A 19,217-nucleotide genomic window follows, 5' to 3' on the forward strand; every position below is an offset into this window, starting at 1 on the left:
GTGTTATGTATTTTCCCTTTCATCATCTCCACAGAACTTCTTTCAAATCATCAGCAACCTCCTGGAGGAAGAAAATAAGGAGAAATGGGAAGACGCGCAAAAGGTAAGCATGTGGCAGTGCACTTAGTAAATAATTCAGGTTGCTGCATGAACACTGTTTGCCTAAAAATTCGACTCAAAGCTTGTTTGCAGTTACTCCATCTGAATAGCACAGATTAAAGGAAGTCAGGTGGATTTAGGATTATGTTACACTCACACATATGGTAGTGAGGTAATATAGCAGGTGTGACATCTGGCCTCATTTAGAAAACTAGTTCCTCCGAGCTCCACTTGGTGGCAGCAGCACTGCCACAGAAACTGTCCAAGCATTAACACTGCAGGACTCATTCCTCCTGCACACGCATTGTTTCACCCAGCTGATGCTGATGAAAGCAACCAGTGTGATTAGGACCTTGCTCATGTTGAATTTTACCATTAAAAAAAAACAAATAAATAAACATTTCAGCAGCTGAGGCTAAAATTCTCCATATGCCCCCTTGGCATTTATCATGTAGTAAAGCAGTATGGTGAAAAATTGTTTCAATATCCTCTGGAAATAGAGCAGCAGCATGCTGCAACACAGCAGCAATGTTGTGTATGTCAAAATTTAAGTGCTGAAAAGTACCCGTTCACAAGACTGTTTATTCATGAAGATTGGATTCTAGCATCGTCCCGGCTTAGACACATCTCTCAGCTTGAGAGGTGGCAGGTCTTGTTTTCAAAACTGCCACTGGTGTCTGAGACAGCCTGAACCCTGAAATCACGCACATCCAGACTCTGACAGAGATACCATCTGTGATGACTGCAAGTCTGCAAAGGGCATCTGCTCTGTTGTCACCTTCACAGGTAAATTGGGTGTCACCTGCACTGACACATGAGTGAGGTGATGCCTTAAAAATGACTTTTGTGTCTTACTTTCTTCACACTTGACTTCAGCTGATGCTATAAGGGGACACAGGCAGTTCAAATATTGCTCAGAGCGCCAGTCCTGGCTGTCTACACAGAGAGTAATTAGGTGTTTACTTACTGGAGCTTTAATTTGGCAGACCCCTAAAGGGATGATGTCGGTGAGAAGAGCTCACAAATGATCAAGTTCATCAGTGAGAATGCGTCAGAGATAGGGACAGCTCAGAGGAAGTATAGATAAATAAATATAATAAATACATTGTCTCCATGATTTAACACCCAGAAGAAATATGTGACGCTGTTAAATATTTCCGCAGTTCTTAATGTGCATGTCTGAGATGTGCTGCTTTAGGTTCATCATTATAAAAAGTGGACATGGCCAAGTAGCGTTGCCTTCCACAGTTTTTCTCACTTGTTGGTTTTCTTGCATTAATGAGTGTTCTCAGCGCAGCTTCCACAGCACCCACACACTAAAAACACGTACATGAAACACCTCACTATGGGGCTTAACTGCCTGTAAAGTTGGCTTTGCGTACTGATCACTATATATTCACCTCCTGCCACTGTTACCATGGCAAGGAAAGGAACAGCTCTGTCTGCAGAACCTCTGCTGCAGCCATTTCCCTGCGCTGCCTTCACGTCTCATGGTTGCCATGGAGACCACCAGAATGAGCATTACTGCACTCTGCGTCAGACATGCCGGAAGGGGCGACGTGATGTGCTTTTCTCCCCCACCATGGCTTTCACTCTGCTGTGTCAGAGGCTCTCAACTTCAGCAGCGCCGATCCATTTGCCTGGCTTAGCTGTGGCACATGAAGAGGCATGTGCATTTACACACGAGGTCTTACAGAGGAGGGGAATACCTGCCTCAGGTGTTTGTTGAATATCAACTCAGAGTGAGGTGTTAATTGCTAAATGCCACTCAAAGGCCTCTCTAATTGCCTGACATCACCTCTGTGTGCTTACACGTTTGTACTGTATACACCCCGTAATTACACAAGTCTTATGTGGAATTGAAATGGTATTACAGTACAAAATGACATCCCATTCAAAGTCTGTGATTAGATCTGAGACATCACCTGTAGATTGGCAGCCAGGACAGTGATCCAGTCTTTTGAAGGTCAATTATTAGATTAACTTGCCTTTGATTTATTGACTTTGGGGAAAAGAGCTGAATGGACCAGCAGTGTTGCTGCTGGTTCTGTAGAGCTGTCCGTGGTTCTGAATTCATGCCTTTTCTCTCTAGTGTGAGTGCTGATGTCCATGGAACAACACATGAACTTGACTTGGCAGGGCTTTTCCAGAAAGAGGCCAACCACCAAATGTTTTGGCACAGCTCGTGGTTACAGCTCTGATGATGATGTTGCATGAATGATTTAAATAGGGCTATAACTAATGATTTTTTATTTTTTTTTTATAACTGATTAACTAACCAGTTAAAATATCAGAACATGATGATCATCGATGAGTTAAAATATTCTATATTTCAGTTGCACAAAGGTTATGTGCTGCTATCTAAATATCTGTAATTTTTAAATATATACTTCCTTTTTCTTTAGTCCCACATTTAATCACTGAAGCACTATTTAAATTAAAACTGTCCCCATGTCTTTATTATCTTGTTCAGATCTACCCCGGAGCAGTGGAGCTGATGCAGGTTATAGAAGAGTTCATCCACATTGTTGGACTGGGCATGAAGGATTTCCACAACGCCTATTTGATGACCGGGAACTTGGGTAAGAATCGACCCGCTTTACCTTCAGGCCCACAGCAGCTGAGATCATTTTACCATTTGTTGTGGTTTGACATAGACACATAATCCCTGGGCTCTTCTGACTCCTTGTGTCAATTTCTCCACCATCATTAATTTAGAATAAATGCTGGGTAGTTGGGATGGAGGGGGGGTTAAAATTACTGCAAATCAATAATGTTAATTAAAAGTGATCTTGTGGTCTTAATGTGCTAAATTCCAATGAAAACACTTAACACTGAAACCAGCATCCACAGCATACAGCACAGGAACACCTGCAAGAGCAGTGCCTTCACCAGAATAAATAGAGACAGTACGTCTAAATAAAGACCACAGATACACATATTATTGGCGATCAAGTTGGCTACATTTTAAAATACTGACAATTTTATAACATAGTGCAGTAAAAGCAGCACTGCTGTTTTATTCATTTTATAAAGTCTTTCACTAATTACAGAGTTTTTAGGTCAATAATCAAATAAAATATTGATGTCATTTTGAAGATGAAATAGTTTTGCTTGACGCTGCACTGTACTGTAGTTTCTTTGAGTAAGACTTGATTAGCAGAGCATAGCCTAAAGCGTGTTTTGCAGATGTACAGCCGCATAAAAAAAAAAAAAAGATTGTTTGTCAGTTCCTTGTGAGATTAGCGGTAATGGAAAAAATACTGTAGGAGGGTCTGATAAAAGGCTGTAAAATTGGAAGTGAAATTACAAGTTTTCTTTGCAGCTGTAATGAGCTTTTCTGCAACGCTGATTTTTCTCAAGATTATAACTTCAGTTTTGGGGAAAAAAACATAAAAAAACAAAACAAAGTGTTGCTGTGAGTTCTCTTCGCTTCGGTCGCACAGCCTCTCAGATGATCTGAGGTCTCTGTGGCATTTCATTTCTTACTCAGCCATGAATGGTGTCTTACTGGAATGGAAGAGTAGAACGGTGGTCTTGATTTATTCATGCAAGTGAATGTGAGTGTGCACAGCTGTGCTGTTAGGCGATTCCCCTTAAGAGGGACGAGGAGGTTTCATCCTTGTATTCTTTACAATAGCCAACATTCAGCTCACTTCTAACACACTCACATTCTGTGTTTCTTTATGGTATATGATTTCCATAATGATGAATTGGTAGTCTCCAAGAATAGCATACCAAACATGGTTCAATGAATGCACACATCAAAGTACCATTATGAAACACTGAGACTCAAATTAACTAATGGATTTAGACTTGGAAATAAGGTTTGAATGCATTTCATATTGCCAAGCATTAATGATTTCTCTCACAGATGTGAGAATATTTTTGTGCTGTTCTCCTACTTTATACTTATTTCGATTTGTCTTAATGGCCGTCATCCAAACTCATTGCCAGTGCCTTCTCCTTATGCTCAAAAAAGCATTAACACATGACCCCTGCTTTATACACAAAATGAAATCTGCTCTGTGAAACTGACTCTAAATTGATGGTTAAGTGTTTTATCCAGATTCATACAAGTTCCTTGAGCACTTTAATGTATTTCACGGCTGGGCTTGAATTTAAAATACTTGACTTTTATTATATTAGTCAGCTATATCACTGTCTGGCTTCCACTCAAACCTGCTGGACTGTAGACTAAACCGTGTCCATCTGTCGGATGTGATATGACAAGAAATATTTTTGGTTAGCATGGAGCAATGATGCAACTCACCACATTTCTCAGTCTAAGAATGCACTGAATGACATAATCAGGACACCAAATTTGAGCGTTATTGCATTCTCTTTGTCACATATCCATAGCATGAAGGTATATTGATTTCATACAATATGAAACTTTAAAAAAGTGGCTTAATGTAATCAGTCCAACACGGTTTACAAAATATCTTCTTGCTCATTATCATAGAAGTTATTATGTTTTGTTTTTGCTCTTTTTGGGGGGGGGTGTGGACTGCAGTGATTATTGCATACAATAATCTAACATAACATACTGATTGCAAAAGACGGCCTGCAACTTGATGCTCATATGTTCACAGAATTAATAACATGATATTTACTGTGAGAGCAAAAGAAGTCTTAAGTGATATCCAATGGGAAATAATTGAAAATAGAACTTTTATAGAGTGGAACTTGATTGTTTTGAGTGATGAAGGAATATCTGCAATAAAAATGTGCTCACATAAAGTGCAAAGAACACTTGTTGGTTAAAAGCTCATTTGAATAATCACATCATTTTCTATTAGAAATCTTAAGGAGCATGAGTGAGCCGCTTGTGAATGTTGGAAGCATCATTATTATGTTGAGGACTTATTCGGGCAGATTTCAAAAGCAGCTTTTTTGGAAAATGCGAGCATAAAGGCTCGGTGGAGAGGAGGGGGGCATTTGGCTTTTGAGCAATTATTTGGAGATATAACATTAATGAGTTGCCTCTGGCTAGAATCAACAAGAACTTGATTGGCTGCTGGTGGTAAAATACAAGGGCCTAGCTGTGAGAATTTATTATGCAAGAATGGACTCTGTGTTAAGAATATTTCTTTTTTTTTTTTTTTTCAATGTCAAAATTAATTACTGCTCCTTTAAAATGTTTTTGAATTTGCCACTGTTTGAAAAATGAACCAAGATCAGATTCAATAACACATGATTAACTCATGGGACTTTCTAAGGATAATTATTCCATCAGTGGTCAGTGCACCAGCTTAGCTAGCCAATGGCAGTGATTTCAGCTCACACCACAGTGACTTAGTGGCCACGTGGCCATTTTGATTAAAGCAATGGAAAGTTTTGTAGCTCTGTCAGTAGAAGCCAACTGGAGAGCATCTGGCTGAGTAAGATATTGCGGCATCATTTCGTCGCTAATTTATGGCAGCCTCTTGACACCTAGATAAATACTGGCTGTCACCACTGTATCGTCCTGTGTCCTCCTACTTTTAGTCAAATAACCTTGATTGGAAAAAGGCTGTCCACTGCAGCAACTTGTTCTCCCTCCTTACAAGCCAACACTTGGAGGACAAAGTGAAGCTTGGGACATGTTAAAAAATTAAACCCGGCCTCGAAGGTGGAATGCATCACACTCTATTGTGTTTTTTGTTTTTGTGTGTGTGTGTGTGTGTGTGTGTGTGTGTGTGTGTGTGTGTGTGTGTGTGTGTGTGTGTGTGTTTTGCACTAGTTGTCTACCACATGGCTGTGTGTCATGGTTGAGAGAATATTTTGACAGTAATATTGATTAATTTCCGTTGCGCACACAATAACTGGAAATGCTCATTAATTTCTTTGCAGGATGTTTATGTTGTCTGACTTCAATGGTTTACTTAATGCTGAACCTCTCATGAACGCATTCAGACGTAATGAGCGATGCAATAAATCCCTCTTATGAAAATGAACCATACAGAATACTCTTAGTGCAATGAATCTGTGTTCAGAAGCATCACTGTCCGTAATTACTGCTTTATTTGTGCTCCGTAGCCCCATCAGGCGGATGCAAAGCCCCATTTACCTGCAGAATTACCCAGAACTCTGAGAGACAGTCTTCCCAGCACCCTGTTGTGTTTCACAGTGTGCCCTGTGACTAAAACCACAACCACAAATAAACATGCTCTTACCACTGCTGCTCTCAACATCTGGTGCCATGAACAGACCTCTTTGCAAAAATGGTAGATCTTGTGGTGCTCTGTGAATTCATGCCGGCTACAGGATCATCCCAGACACCTAGATACACCTTCACTGTCACAGATTTCACTCAAACATGGAGTCTTGCCAGGATTCAAATTGTATTATTGGCACACTACAATGAACAATAGAGCTTCTGCATCAATGGTAGGATTAGCCTCAGATTCCCCTCGCTGAAGCACTACCTGACTGGGACTGGATGTGATACCACGTAGAGAACAGTACAGCTTTATCCTCCCCTTGTAATGCTAAGGCCTTTTCTGTTGATCCTGGGTATTTTCCTTGTCGCTGCCTTCGTGCATTGACTGGCCTTTTATGGCACCTCAGCAGGGAGGTGAAAAAAGGAAAGCGTGATTAAGGAGATTACCTGTCTAGTACTTGTCAGGTGCCAGCTGTAGCTTTAGGTTTGTACTTTGCAGTAAACAAATGCATCAAAAGCTCAGTTGGCTTGATATCGCTGACATATAGGTGACCTGCATATTTGCATACATGCTTGAGTCTCATATAAAATCCACTTCTCAAGATCTGAGAGATAGCAGGCTCTAATTCTGAACTTTGAACTTAAATCACAGGATTGCCCTTTTGTTTAGATTTGAATCATAGTGGTGCCTCACAGTCTGCATTATGTGCAAATTTTCATCTAATATGCAATTTTCAAGCAATGCTAATTATCGCTGTTTCTTTGTTTGCCTGCAGTCGCCAGCATCCAGAGGCTTCCAGCAGTGTCTGTGATGACTGACATTAATTTCCCCATGAAGGGTCGTAAAGGCATGGTTGACTGGGCCAGGAACTCTGAAGATAAAGTGGTCATCCCAAAGGGCCTCTTTGTTTCCCAGTCAGCAGGTAGGGGGCTATATCACAAAGCCAGCCTCTTAGTCAAATACATCTTTCTTCAAGAATCAGATACACATGAACAGTCTACATGTGCAAACTGCATCTGTCTTAGAATATATATATATATATATATATATATATATATATATATATATATATATATATATATATATATATATATATATATATATATATATATATATATATATATATATATATATTCTGTCAAGCTTCAGAATTACAACCTGCATTAACACATCTTAAATGTGCAGGGGAATCAGTAGGAGAAACAAAGGATTAATTCTTCATAGTGCCACTGTTGAAAATGGGAAAATATATCTTGACATCTCAGCAAAAGTGGAATGGTTTTAGCTGAGTTGCTTTGTCTGAAAACTTGCTAGACTTTCAAGCAGACACATCTGTCTTCTAAAAATGTTTTTTTTCCTAATGTTTATGCTTCACCACCCCTTGTTTTGGGAAAGTGAAATAATGGTACAAGCCTCTCAACAGAGCCAGTTTGCTTGCCTGTGCTTGTTCACAGTCCCTGAATTTTCCATCAACTCAGCATTTGTAGCATCCTTTCAAACACTGCCAGTTGCCACTCTGCATTGCAATCCAGAGCCAGACAATTTGGTTAATTGGTGTAATCAGTCTTATCTGGAATATATCAATGATAACAAAACAAGGAATTGATCATGATGCCACGTGCTTAACCCCAACCAGTTCTGCAACAGACTTTAAGCACTTCACTTACTGGACAAACAGGCAAAACCAATTTTGTTTAGAAATAAAAGTACACCTTCAGATTTAATTGGAAATTTATGGAAATTATTGTATATTTAATTAGCTAACACCTCATTGGAATATATGAAATTAATTTTAGAAAACTTGCAACACAAATAATTTTTTTTATTCATAGCCTAATTTATACATCTGTCTGTGCTGCAAAATTTGCTGAAAATGTTTTTTGTGGCTATTGTCAGTATTTCTTTGATTTAAAAATTGATAAAACTAGTTTCTCATCATCATTTATGGTGCTATTAAAAAAAAGGAAAATCGATCTGACAAGACAATAGTCTTAATCAAAGCTTCATTTCCTCCTTTAGATATGGAAGGATCACCTGTCTTCATTCTGGGAACTGTTCTCTACAAGACTCTTGGACTCATGCTACCTTCACCAAAGTAAGGCAACATATCTCACTGTCTGTATTTTCTGGTCTGCTGGCAGGAGGAAATATGAGACAGATTTAATCCTTTGGAAGCTGCACAGGTGTCCATTTTTATTCACAGTAGCAGATCAAGTCTGAAAAACAAGCTGTGCCTCCATCTCTGTGGTGTCCCTGAAAGTTCCATTTAATACGTTGCAAAATAAGATTGTATCTTACTTTGTCCTTCTTACTAATAAAGACTTGATTTTTTTTTTTTTTAATAGCTCTGTGTCACTGTAGCATGCAATGTGTAGTTAATTAAGGATGACATTAGTGTCTGGAAAAGCAGTGGGATGTCCCAAACAAACACCTGGTGTCAGACACCAATCAACAAGTCCCTGGCAGCAACGTCCCAAGGACAAACCGGTCATTCCAGGACCGTCCAGGCCAGCTGTCACAGGGAGCGCAACAGCCCTCTAGGTAGACACGGAGACGAGGTCATAATGGGACACTGAATTGTGTCCTCTGAAGGCAAACCATGAAATGTGTCTGGCAGTGTACTCTTAATTAGAGAACTATCCATATAGTCTGTTTATTACATTTTAAAATAAGTCAGATGGCAAATATTTTCAGCCCATCACTGTGGAGCTTCTGCATTCTCGCCTCTACTTTTCTTCATGCGGGTGACAGTTTTCTTCCTAGTGGAAAGTACATAATGATTTTGAGCTTCATTTAAAAATATAATATATTCTGTCAGCTATACCAAAGCTGGATATGCTAGTGAAACTATAACAACTATAATGTCAGTTTGTAAAAGTATATAATACAAAGCATTTTCAGACAAGCTGTGTAGGCTCTGGTTTCTGGTTTCTTTCATTTTTAAAAAAACAAAAAATCTTTTTCAACAGAATTACTGCCAAAACATCCTGTGTAGCATCTCTGATGTCTAATGGGTAGCTCTTTGTAGTCCTCCTTTATTGAGTGTGATGTTCAGGTTTAGTATTCAGTGCAAGCAGCACTAGAGGAAATATGTTAGCCTAACACTGAAACTTGAATCTGAAGAACTTGCACTCTCAAATGTAGATTATTAGATTAGCAAGCAGAGTGGAGCTTTAAATTAAAAAATATATATGCACAATATCTTCCCTAAAACACCAAATCAAGTTTTAATACCAGCGTGGCCCTTAAATCTCACTGACTCTGAAGTTAAACCTAATCCTTTATATTAATAATAGTTTTTCAAAGAGTATAAAAATGATAGAATTTGGTCTGTCAGCACTGGAAATAGTGATGCATGATATTATTCCTAATGCGGGATTCACTCTAACTCGTTTGTGTCTGTTTTCGCAGAGTGAAGGATTATGAACATGCCACCTATGCTGACTTGTTTGTGTGCTGTCCTACAAACAATAACAGCATGTAGCCCAACAGGGGTTATACTATGCATAGTTAGAATGTTGATTAATTGAAAAGTTGCCCTGAACAGGAAATGGACCACCAGCAGAGTTCACCACATAGAGGGAAAAGCATGAAAAAAATAAAAAATCGAAAAACAGCAGGAAAAGAACAAACAGTGGCTGCACTGGTCACTTTCCATTGTTTTTAATACTCGGGTTCACTTCAGCTCTTTGCATAACAGCAGCACAAGCGAGAGTAACCCAGAGAGTTGTAGTTATTCCACATATTTTTGCCCCTGCCCCTTGGTGGCAGTAGACACAGTTTAATTACTTGAAGAAGTGGATGAGCCCTAGCAGACACCAGTCAGCCCCAGCTGCCTGTGTGGGACAGCTGTCAATCAATGCAGCCACACCCCTAACTCAATGATCTAAGTCGAGTAGTAAGAAAAAAAATTTATATCCGCGACAGAACTTTGTTCAACTCATCACTAAATACGGAACAACAAATTTGATCACCGTTGAATTAATTCTGTAATTTTCTCCCATTTCTGTTTGATTCAGGAACCACACAGTTGTGAACTCCAAGGTCATAGCTGTGACTGTGAGACCTGAGCCCAAGGCCACTGAGTCCCACCTGGAGATTGAACTGGCTCACTTGGCAAATGTAAGCACGGCATTTTGTCATCTTTAATCACAGTAACCAAAATTTTCCCACACAGATCCACAGCAAAAACTGCACATACTGTAGTTTGGAGACATAGTTTTTTGACCTTCATGTTCCTTTGTTAACACCGTGTAGAGTTTTTGTTTGCTGGCTGAATGTTCTACAAAGACCGCAGCACGTATCATCTCCCATTAGCTGACACACAATGGTGGTTAATTGGCTCGATAATTAATTTGCAAGCACCCGGTGTCAGGAGAGAGCACTACGTTCAGATAATTACAAGGACAATCCCTTTTTATGATCCAGCCCTTTTTATTCATCTTTGAGATAAAGTGCATGTAAGTCCGAACGTGTCAGCAAGTTTGTGCGTGAGTGTGTGTGTCTATGGTAGTGTAGTCCATACTCCTTTTTTTCCCCTTCTTTGTGATCTATGAAACAATTTTCAAAAGAGCTATATAAAAGGACAAATATGCACTTGATTTATAATGATGATGATGGTGATGAAAATAATGATGCATTATCATCGTAATTTACCAAACATTTTGTCCTTTTTCTGTCTTCCAGGGAACAATGAACCCCTACTGTGCACTGTGGGACAGCACCATAATGTAAGTGGGCATGCACTTTCACTCTTTTTTTTTTTCTTTTTTTTTGTCGGGATTCATTGTTTTTTGTCTATTCAGTTCAATTCATGGCAAGACTGTCTTTTTTTTTTTTAGGATAACCCACTGGTTACATTAATTTTCTTTGACACTGAAATGTTCAAAAATCAGGGTGATACATTTCCCTGGGTAAACCATTAGCACATTAATAGAGCTAAAAAAAAAAAAAACAGCAACAACAAAGAACTGCATTAAACCTTATTTTCAAAGTGGACAGCACAGTAGGAGAACCAAATGCGATCATCTAGTTGTGAAGCATAGGATTATAATGCTTGGCTGCAGCAACCACACATGTTGATTTAAACCTGTGCTCATTCACTTTTTTCAGTTTTTCACTGACTTTGAGTCAGTTATAGGGAGGTCCTGAAGTTCCATGTCTCCATCAACCTAATATGAGACAAATGTGAGTTAAGACAATAGCCCCTCTCACAGAGATAGAGACACATCTATACCTGTACCGTACAATACAGTTTGAGTGTGTGCAAAATTCCATTAAAAAGCAATTAGCAGCATGTGTAGGCTTCAGCAGACATCCTAAAAATATTAATTTTAAAAGCAAGTCCTGCTAAAAGTCACTGCCTGAAGTGCTGGAGCATCAGTCACAAATACTGCAGAATTATGTAACGCATCAATACAACAGCATTAGCAAAAATAAATACAACCACTCAAACAGAAATGTAATACCTCACAAAACTACAACAAATATTAAACATTTATTTAAAGCTAATGAATTCAGTAGTAATGTATACATATTGCACATTTTTTTCAGCATTCTATCGACAGTCACACATTTATACCCAATCTGAGTTTTTCTGAAAAGGTTGTTGGCTCCTTGATACGTATTCTTTTAAATTGGTGTTCATTTTGCCTGTCTGGTGTTTTTGTGCTGGTTTGAGCTGATTTAATGTCACCTTCTCTGCAGTAAACAGAACAGTTAACATTTGATACCAGTGTTCTCATCACAATGTCCCTTGATCCCCCCCCCCCCCCCCCCCCTCCAAAAAAGGGGGGGGGGGGTCTCATTTCCACTCAAAAGTTGATTTTCTTGCTATTTTGAAATAGGACTTGGTCACAGTGTCAGTATGTGTCAATTACCCTCAGAAAGACATCAAGAATCATTGCCACTGATGTAGCGCAGAGGGGAAGGGCAGGTAGACTGCCTTGGGGCTGGAAAGCAAAGAAGCATCACATCCCAGGTGTTGCGCCAGGGCAAAATAGGTCAGATGGGTGGCCTGAGGGCTTGAAATCTGCTGAGCAGAAGAGTTTAGAGAGTTGCTGCAAGACTGGAGAGTAAAAGGCTGGTTGGAAGAGTCGCCACGGAACTCAATCCACAGGTTATTAAAGACAGACAGGAGGAACTGATCAGGAGGAAACTGTAGAAGCCATGGATGATTGATTATAGGCTCAGGACAGATGTTCAGATGTTTAGGTCAGGTTAGGTGCTTCCAAGTGTTGGACTGACAGAAGACTTTAAACAAAAGCAGGCACTAGTTTGCTGATAAAGGTACAGTAATACTCGCAGATGATGGCTAGAAACTAGAAACCTCTTCAGGTAGGGCCAGAGAGATGAGAGAGATGTTTCTGTAGTGCCATGGGTACAAACACACCATGAGACCAGACAGACAAAGAACAAAGCATAAAGCTGATGGCTGGGTTACAAGGCTGACGACTGGAGTACAGAAGCTTTGGTGGGGTGACCTAGAGAGCCAAAGTAACGCGAATGGCGGACAATAGCTTTGATGCAGGGCAGGTAGACAACTGGGATGCAAATACTTCTGTGGTGGCGGCTTGTTAAACATCAGTGAGTCGTACAGTGACAGACAACAGCCTTAAAATGTGGAGCAATCGGAGTGGGGCCCAGCAGTTGTGGCACAGGGAAGACAGGCTATTGAACAGTTGAGGGATGGGCATCTCACTGTGTGTTGGCAGGGGTGGCTGATGGATGGCTGGGGTGGCCACCTGAACAGCTTAGGCGGCTACACGAGCAATTATCTGATGAGCATTTCCAGTGCTGGACATCAGAGAGAGAGAGAGAGAGAGCTCTGGTGGCTGTTGGGGAAGATGGCAAGACAGGATCCAAAGAAAGAAAGATTGCTCCTGGGGTTATGAAAGCTACTCAGCTGGTTCAATGAAAGTTCATAGACTTAAAAAGAAACAGGGTTAGGTACTGCAAACGGGAGGCAAAGTCAACTTGAACTGCATGAGAGATTTACAGGCAACAATGTCTGCAATGGATATCATACAGTGGCCTCAAACCAGCATTTCATATAATGTAGAAGAAAACATTTGATGTACTGCAGTAATGTGGTGGTGAAGCCTCTCAACTCATGGTTTGTCTGCATGAGCTGTGGGAGAAACAAGACTTGTTAAACCCAACAAAATTACCAGAATTAGTACAGAAAACTACTTCCTCTCACCAGAAGTTAGTGGAAGAGAAATTTTATTTTGTAGAACTTCAAGATGTGTAATGTTATTGTTTTTCTAAAACAAGAATATTAAAACTGTGGAGCATGTTTCACCACATAATTGTCTTTTTAAACTGAATATACTTTTGTTGGGTTTGTTGTGTATTTATGTTTTTTACCTGTAGCTGGATGAACCTTTACCAGAAATGTGTTTGATTCCAGTTTCACCTTATTTATGTAAAATCTTACAACAGCTGTGGATGAACACAGCCCAGGCAAAAGCCTATATGAGCTTGTTACTTTTACTGTGAAACAGCGTCTGAATTGTGCATGGTCTGTCCTCTATCACAGTATTTGAGGGCAACTGGTCTATTTTTGAACAGCAATGATACAACTGGGACAACTCAGCTACATTCTCTTTCTCTGACTTTCACAAACCAAGTGTTAAATATAAATTAATTATTGTTAAATGTATTTTCCCCAAAACTACATTTAGTCATTTTGATCAGAGCGCCAGTGAATGATTTCGTGGTATGATAATCATTTTCTTTTCAAACATTTGGCTCTTTCTGTTATCCAGTAGCAGCCACTCTTAGGAAACATTCAGGGGGTAATGTGCCATCTGTCAGCCATGTTGGCTCTAACCAAATGAGAGTGCTCACTTTGACAATTAGCAGAAAGAAAATGTTGTTCACAAGCGGAGCGCTGTGGTCCGTGTGCAGTTCATGTGAACACTGAGCCGGACACTGCACTATTTTGCATAAACTTAACCAGAACACTGGCGTGTTTATAAACACATATTTCCTCAAATCTTTCAGAAATTAGTTTATCTGCTTGTTTATATGTGAAGAATTGTTATAGATAAGACTTACCAATAGTGAAATGTGTTATTAAAGCAGTGACCAGAGTAAACTGCTGGAAAACACTGAGGACTCGTTTCGTGCTATTTTTTAAGTTCTTATTATCCAGGCCTATAGGTGAATCTGCTGCAGTTGGCTAGCTTAGAAAACAATAGAGAAATATAAGCAAACACTACACACCGAGTTCTAAAATATCCAATATCTTTTATAAATTTACTCTTCCGGTCTCCAGGTCCACAGGACGGAGTGTAAACATATCAGATGCATACACTTTTATTACTTTTTCAAATGTCAATATTTTTTGCTTTCAAATATCCTTGAAATTACCAATAACCCACCACTGTGCCAAGGGAACAATATGAAATGCAACCCAGTGACTTTAGATCAGTTAACTTCCCTGTTATGGTCAAAAATAAATATTTAGGGAGAATTAATCTACCAGGCTACTCACTTCACATTGTCCCTAGCTTTCAGAAAAAACAGTTTAACTAGATGTGTTACACTTGGAAACTGTGTGTCATTGTGAGTCCACCATGAGATTATTTTACAGCCTATGTAAGTTGCTGACTCGTTCCTTTATATTGTTAGGCTATAAAGACATTTTATTCAAATTACTGCCACACTAAACTTGCAGAAAAAAAGATAAAATGCAGAAGGCCACTGCAAGCTAGTTCTGGCCTTTTGGCATTCCCTTGCAATTAAATGCTTTTAAAATCCTCTGAATGCTTGGAAAGCTGTGCATGGAAAGCCATATGGGTGTCTTTCTGACATTTTAATCACAGATGCCTCAGCAACCCTTTTCGGATTATCAGAGTCTTATGGAGGCTGAACATCAAACGGCTGAGGACATTTGCAGATCCTTAAATAAGGTTTCACAAGTCAGCATCTTGACCCTTCATTACACCATCTTTAAAACACAGAGCATTTTACTACCTTTTATTTCACCTGCATGGTTATTTTGATTGTTCGTTGCATTTACTCTAAAACACACTGAAGTAACAAATTATTGTTGCGCTCCTTTTGTTACTTGAAATGTATTTTCTTTGAGATTAATATAGTTTATGTGTGATATGTGTGGTATGCAATTTGTCATAACTGCAGCGGGAAACACAGACCACTGATTTACTGTAAAAGCTTTACATTTCTACTCAAGTTAATGTCTTTCTCCTAGCATAAATATTAACAAAATAACTAAATAAATATAGAATATGACAAAAAAAAAAGTATAACAAGATTTGAAAGATTTTAAGCAGTAAAACATGCTTTAAATGATCATATGCAAAAATGAAAGAAAACTGCTGATTACAGTAGAAAGCATTTTCAAAGCTCTTCTTTAGCTTTCACCAAAAATTATGCACCACATTAGTTTTATCTGGCATTACTAAGTGCTGCACAGTTCTCACTAAGAACTTATCAGGAACACTCTACTTACTGAGCAATTAAAGCTTATTAATCATTTAGACATTAGGGTGTGAAAGCAGCTGTCACAGCTTCGAGATCTACAAACATCTGGAGAACCTGAATTTGAGCCAAAAAGGCTGCACCCTACAACTGGTTCAAAGCCCGTGAATCAAGACCAAAAACCTCTGCAACAGCAACATTTGCTTTCCATTTGGACAGTAAAAAAAAAAACCAACAGGTTCTTTGCTGAGTGTTGAATTGTTGAATCAAAATAGATCAGCTACAACAGCAAAGAAGACTCCACTATCAACAAGTTTGTCTCTCTGGTTCAGTGGTTGTCATTTACGCCATAAGTTGGGTTGAAGCTGGGACAGAGCTCATGGCACCACACCCAACCTGGTTTTTGAGTATAACTTTACATCTGTGACAAGTCATACAGGAAACAGTAACCTTAAACACAGAGACTGAATCTGTTCATTGTATGTTCACAGTCAAAATCAGATCTCACTTTATCTTTCAGTCAATGCTGTATTTGATTTTTATTTTTTTTTTTTAAAGAATTCTCTAATGGTTTCCCCTGTTTGACGTCAATTTTATGTGACATTTTCATATCTGAGATCAGCAGCTGTCAAGCTTTTTTCACATCATAGGCCCACAAAGAGACACATTTGCTCCATAGACTCACACTTCATCAGATGTGGACAGATTTGTGTCAATTTTTGGGGCTGCTTTTGAATGGAAACTGTTGACAGTGCAGATGTGGAGAAGATATCGGTAAAAGCATCTCTACATCTGGTGGCTTCATTTAGAATGAAATCAAAAGGATGGCAGCAGGCAGGAAGTGACAATATGGGTGATATTTACAGTAATTCAAATTCTAGCAATGGCTCATGGTTGGCTAATAAAGACATTAACTATGAATTAGTTCACAATATGAGGTATTTTTGCATTTGTTTGTGAGGCCAAAGGGTTGTGGGTTGGGGTAATGCACATACACACAGTGAGGTATGGCGTGCAGCACCTTGCTGAGGATAATTCCCTGATACTTTATGCATTCAACACTGCTATCGAACTTTCTTTTTTTAACTTAGATAATAGATGTATTTTTTAATCATGGCTGTTTTAAACACAAATTTACCAGTCATATAAAAGTAAATAATGCACAGTAAATGTAAATATTGGACAGTAAATACAGTGCAGACAGTAGTGGATGCACTACTGTCTGCACTGTATTTACTGTCCAATATTAATATATAATATAATATTAATATTAATGGCAGGCAGGCCATTAAGCCAAGCTCAGCCGGAAATGCTGGTAGATCACTTGATAACAGCTCATCTCAGAGTCATCTGACATCAGGCGGTGGCTCAACCCTTTTAGGCATCCAATTGTCAAATCTCATAGGGAGTATTATTTACATTGCTTTAGGCTACATAGAGCTGTTGCAACTGCAAGCCACTTGGCAACCCACCTCCATCCCTCCACCTCTTCTTCACCCTATCCTTGCAGTCATATGGCGAAAGGTGAGGTGCACCCTGGACAGGTTGCGACTCCAAACAGAACCAGGCTGCTAAATAAAAATTACTGCTTAAGGGAAAAAAAATCTCCCTGTCACTATAACGACCCTAATGAACTGTAGTGCAGTGATGATGGGCATTACAGACATTTCAGACACGTGTATTTATGGAGTAGATACATGACGTCTTTAATTTGCATGCACCTGAAGGGTTATTCACATCTTCACTAATAAATACAAATGTCATATTATCTTGCTTGTCTGCCTCATTTTGAGGGGTTTTGTCCCACTCAGAGACTATGAGGGATTAGTAAGATTTCCCTGCTGCACAAGAATATGCACTCATTTTTTTCCTTTCTCTTCACTCAGTTAACACACAATGTTGCCCACAGGCTGATATAAATTGCCCATCATCAAAAGATCCAAGATGGATGGAATCATTTCCCAGCATTTTCCCCATCCTCCTCTGCCTGCCATTGTGTGTCAGTCTTTCAAGACTTTATAAAATTGCCTTAAGTGCATAGCCTAAGGCACTCTTTAAGCTCCCATCTCAGTGTCTGGCTAATCTAATGTGGGCATGCAAGGAATTTAAAGGTTTTTGCATGCCTACAGAAGCATATGGTGAGCAGTGCTTATACACAGTTTGACGTGAGGCTAAACAACTGCAGCTTTGGTCATTTAGCTTTTAAAGCTGTTCAGCTGAATAATAATGATACATATTTACTGTTTGACTCATGCAGTAAATATAATGCCTAAACATGTGGGTAAGGTATAGATTTAAAAATAGGATGTGTAGAGGGACTCAGGTGTTCAAAGTTAAGCATAACTGGAGTTTTGCCCAGTTTTGCAAGGCTGAACGGTTTAAATACTGAATGCGCTTAAAACTTTGTAAGTTTTCTATGTCACTCTTGCTGTCACTTATCTTGTGTCTTGACACCTATGTGTAAAAATTGGAGCATAATCAAGTTCTGTCAGATATTTTAAGTCCTCTAACTTTTGATGTAAAGTTGTCAATAGATCACTGCATGGATATAAAGTAGTCAGCAGTTGGTATATGATGAATGCCATGTCATGAGTCTTAGTGTGGTCAACACTGACACTTTCTCTTGGGAATGCTTTATATTCTTGGGCCACCAAGCCCCAATAAGGTCAGACAACACATCAAACATGGCGTGTATAAATCCCCAGTCAGGGATTGTTCTCCTATCAGCTTTTCCCCCTGGCACAGAGGCTAAGCAAACATCTAACAAGTCAAAAGTTAGAAACAGATCATGCCAAGGATTGAGTTCTCACCAGGGGAGAGATGGATATATCCCAAAGTTATAAGGCATCACATATCGTGTCAGTCTGTCACGTCACAGGAAAAGCTACATCGGAAAGTAGGTTTGCATTTGATTCTGACAATCAGTTTGAGTGTGTAATAGCACCACAATCATTACCTTATGACCCATCTCCCTGGCCTACAGGGATTATGTAAAGCACTGAAAAATCGGCACGCCTGTTGAAGGATATATGCACTACAGTTTTCCCACATTAAAAGGTCCCTTTCTATCGTGTACTATCATGTAGATTTAGTTACTACAGTACTGTGAAAAAGTATTTGCACCTTCCTGATTTCTTATGTTTTATCATTTTGCTCACACTTAGATTTTAATATTAGTCAAAGAAATCCATAGTAAATACAAAATGCAGTTTTCCACATCTTTTGGAAAGCTGAGTTCAGTTTCACTAGACACACCCAGGCCTGATTACTGCCACACCTGTTAAACAGATCCTGTCTAACAAAGTGAATTAGGCTAAAAGATTTCAAAAAATAACACATCATGCCATGATCTAAAGAAACTTGAGAACAGATGAGAAACAAAGTCACTGACATGAATCTGAAAAAGGTTACAAAACCATTTCTAAGGCTGTGGGACTCCAGTGAACCACAGTGAGAGCCATTATCCACAAATACAGAAAACTTGGAACAGTGTGAACCTTCCCAGGAGTGGCCGGCCTACCA

At 39.2% G+C, this 19,217-nt stretch overlaps 1 protein-coding gene across 1 annotated transcript in view; it reads left to right on the forward strand.

The window, feature by feature from the left end:
* Positions 1-19,217, forward strand: part of adgrb3 (adhesion G protein-coupled receptor B3) — a 112,069-nt gene that overhangs the window by 68,369 nt on the left and 24,483 nt on the right. The window contains exons 11-16 of the mRNA XM_030748114.1: positions 35-103; positions 2,573-2,681; positions 7,021-7,167; positions 8,265-8,340; positions 10,265-10,367; positions 10,932-10,975. Coding sequence (XP_030603974.1) covers positions 35-103; positions 2,573-2,681; positions 7,021-7,167; positions 8,265-8,340; positions 10,265-10,367; positions 10,932-10,975 — 548 coding nt within the window. The remainder of the gene's footprint in view (positions 1-34; positions 104-2,572; positions 2,682-7,020; positions 7,168-8,264; positions 8,341-10,264; positions 10,368-10,931; positions 10,976-19,217) is intronic.

This window comes from Archocentrus centrarchus, chromosome 15 (genome assembly GCF_007364275.1).
Source record: "Archocentrus centrarchus isolate MPI-CPG fArcCen1 chromosome 15, fArcCen1, whole genome shotgun sequence".
NCBI lineage: Eukaryota > Metazoa > Chordata > Actinopteri > Cichliformes > Cichlidae > Archocentrus > Archocentrus centrarchus.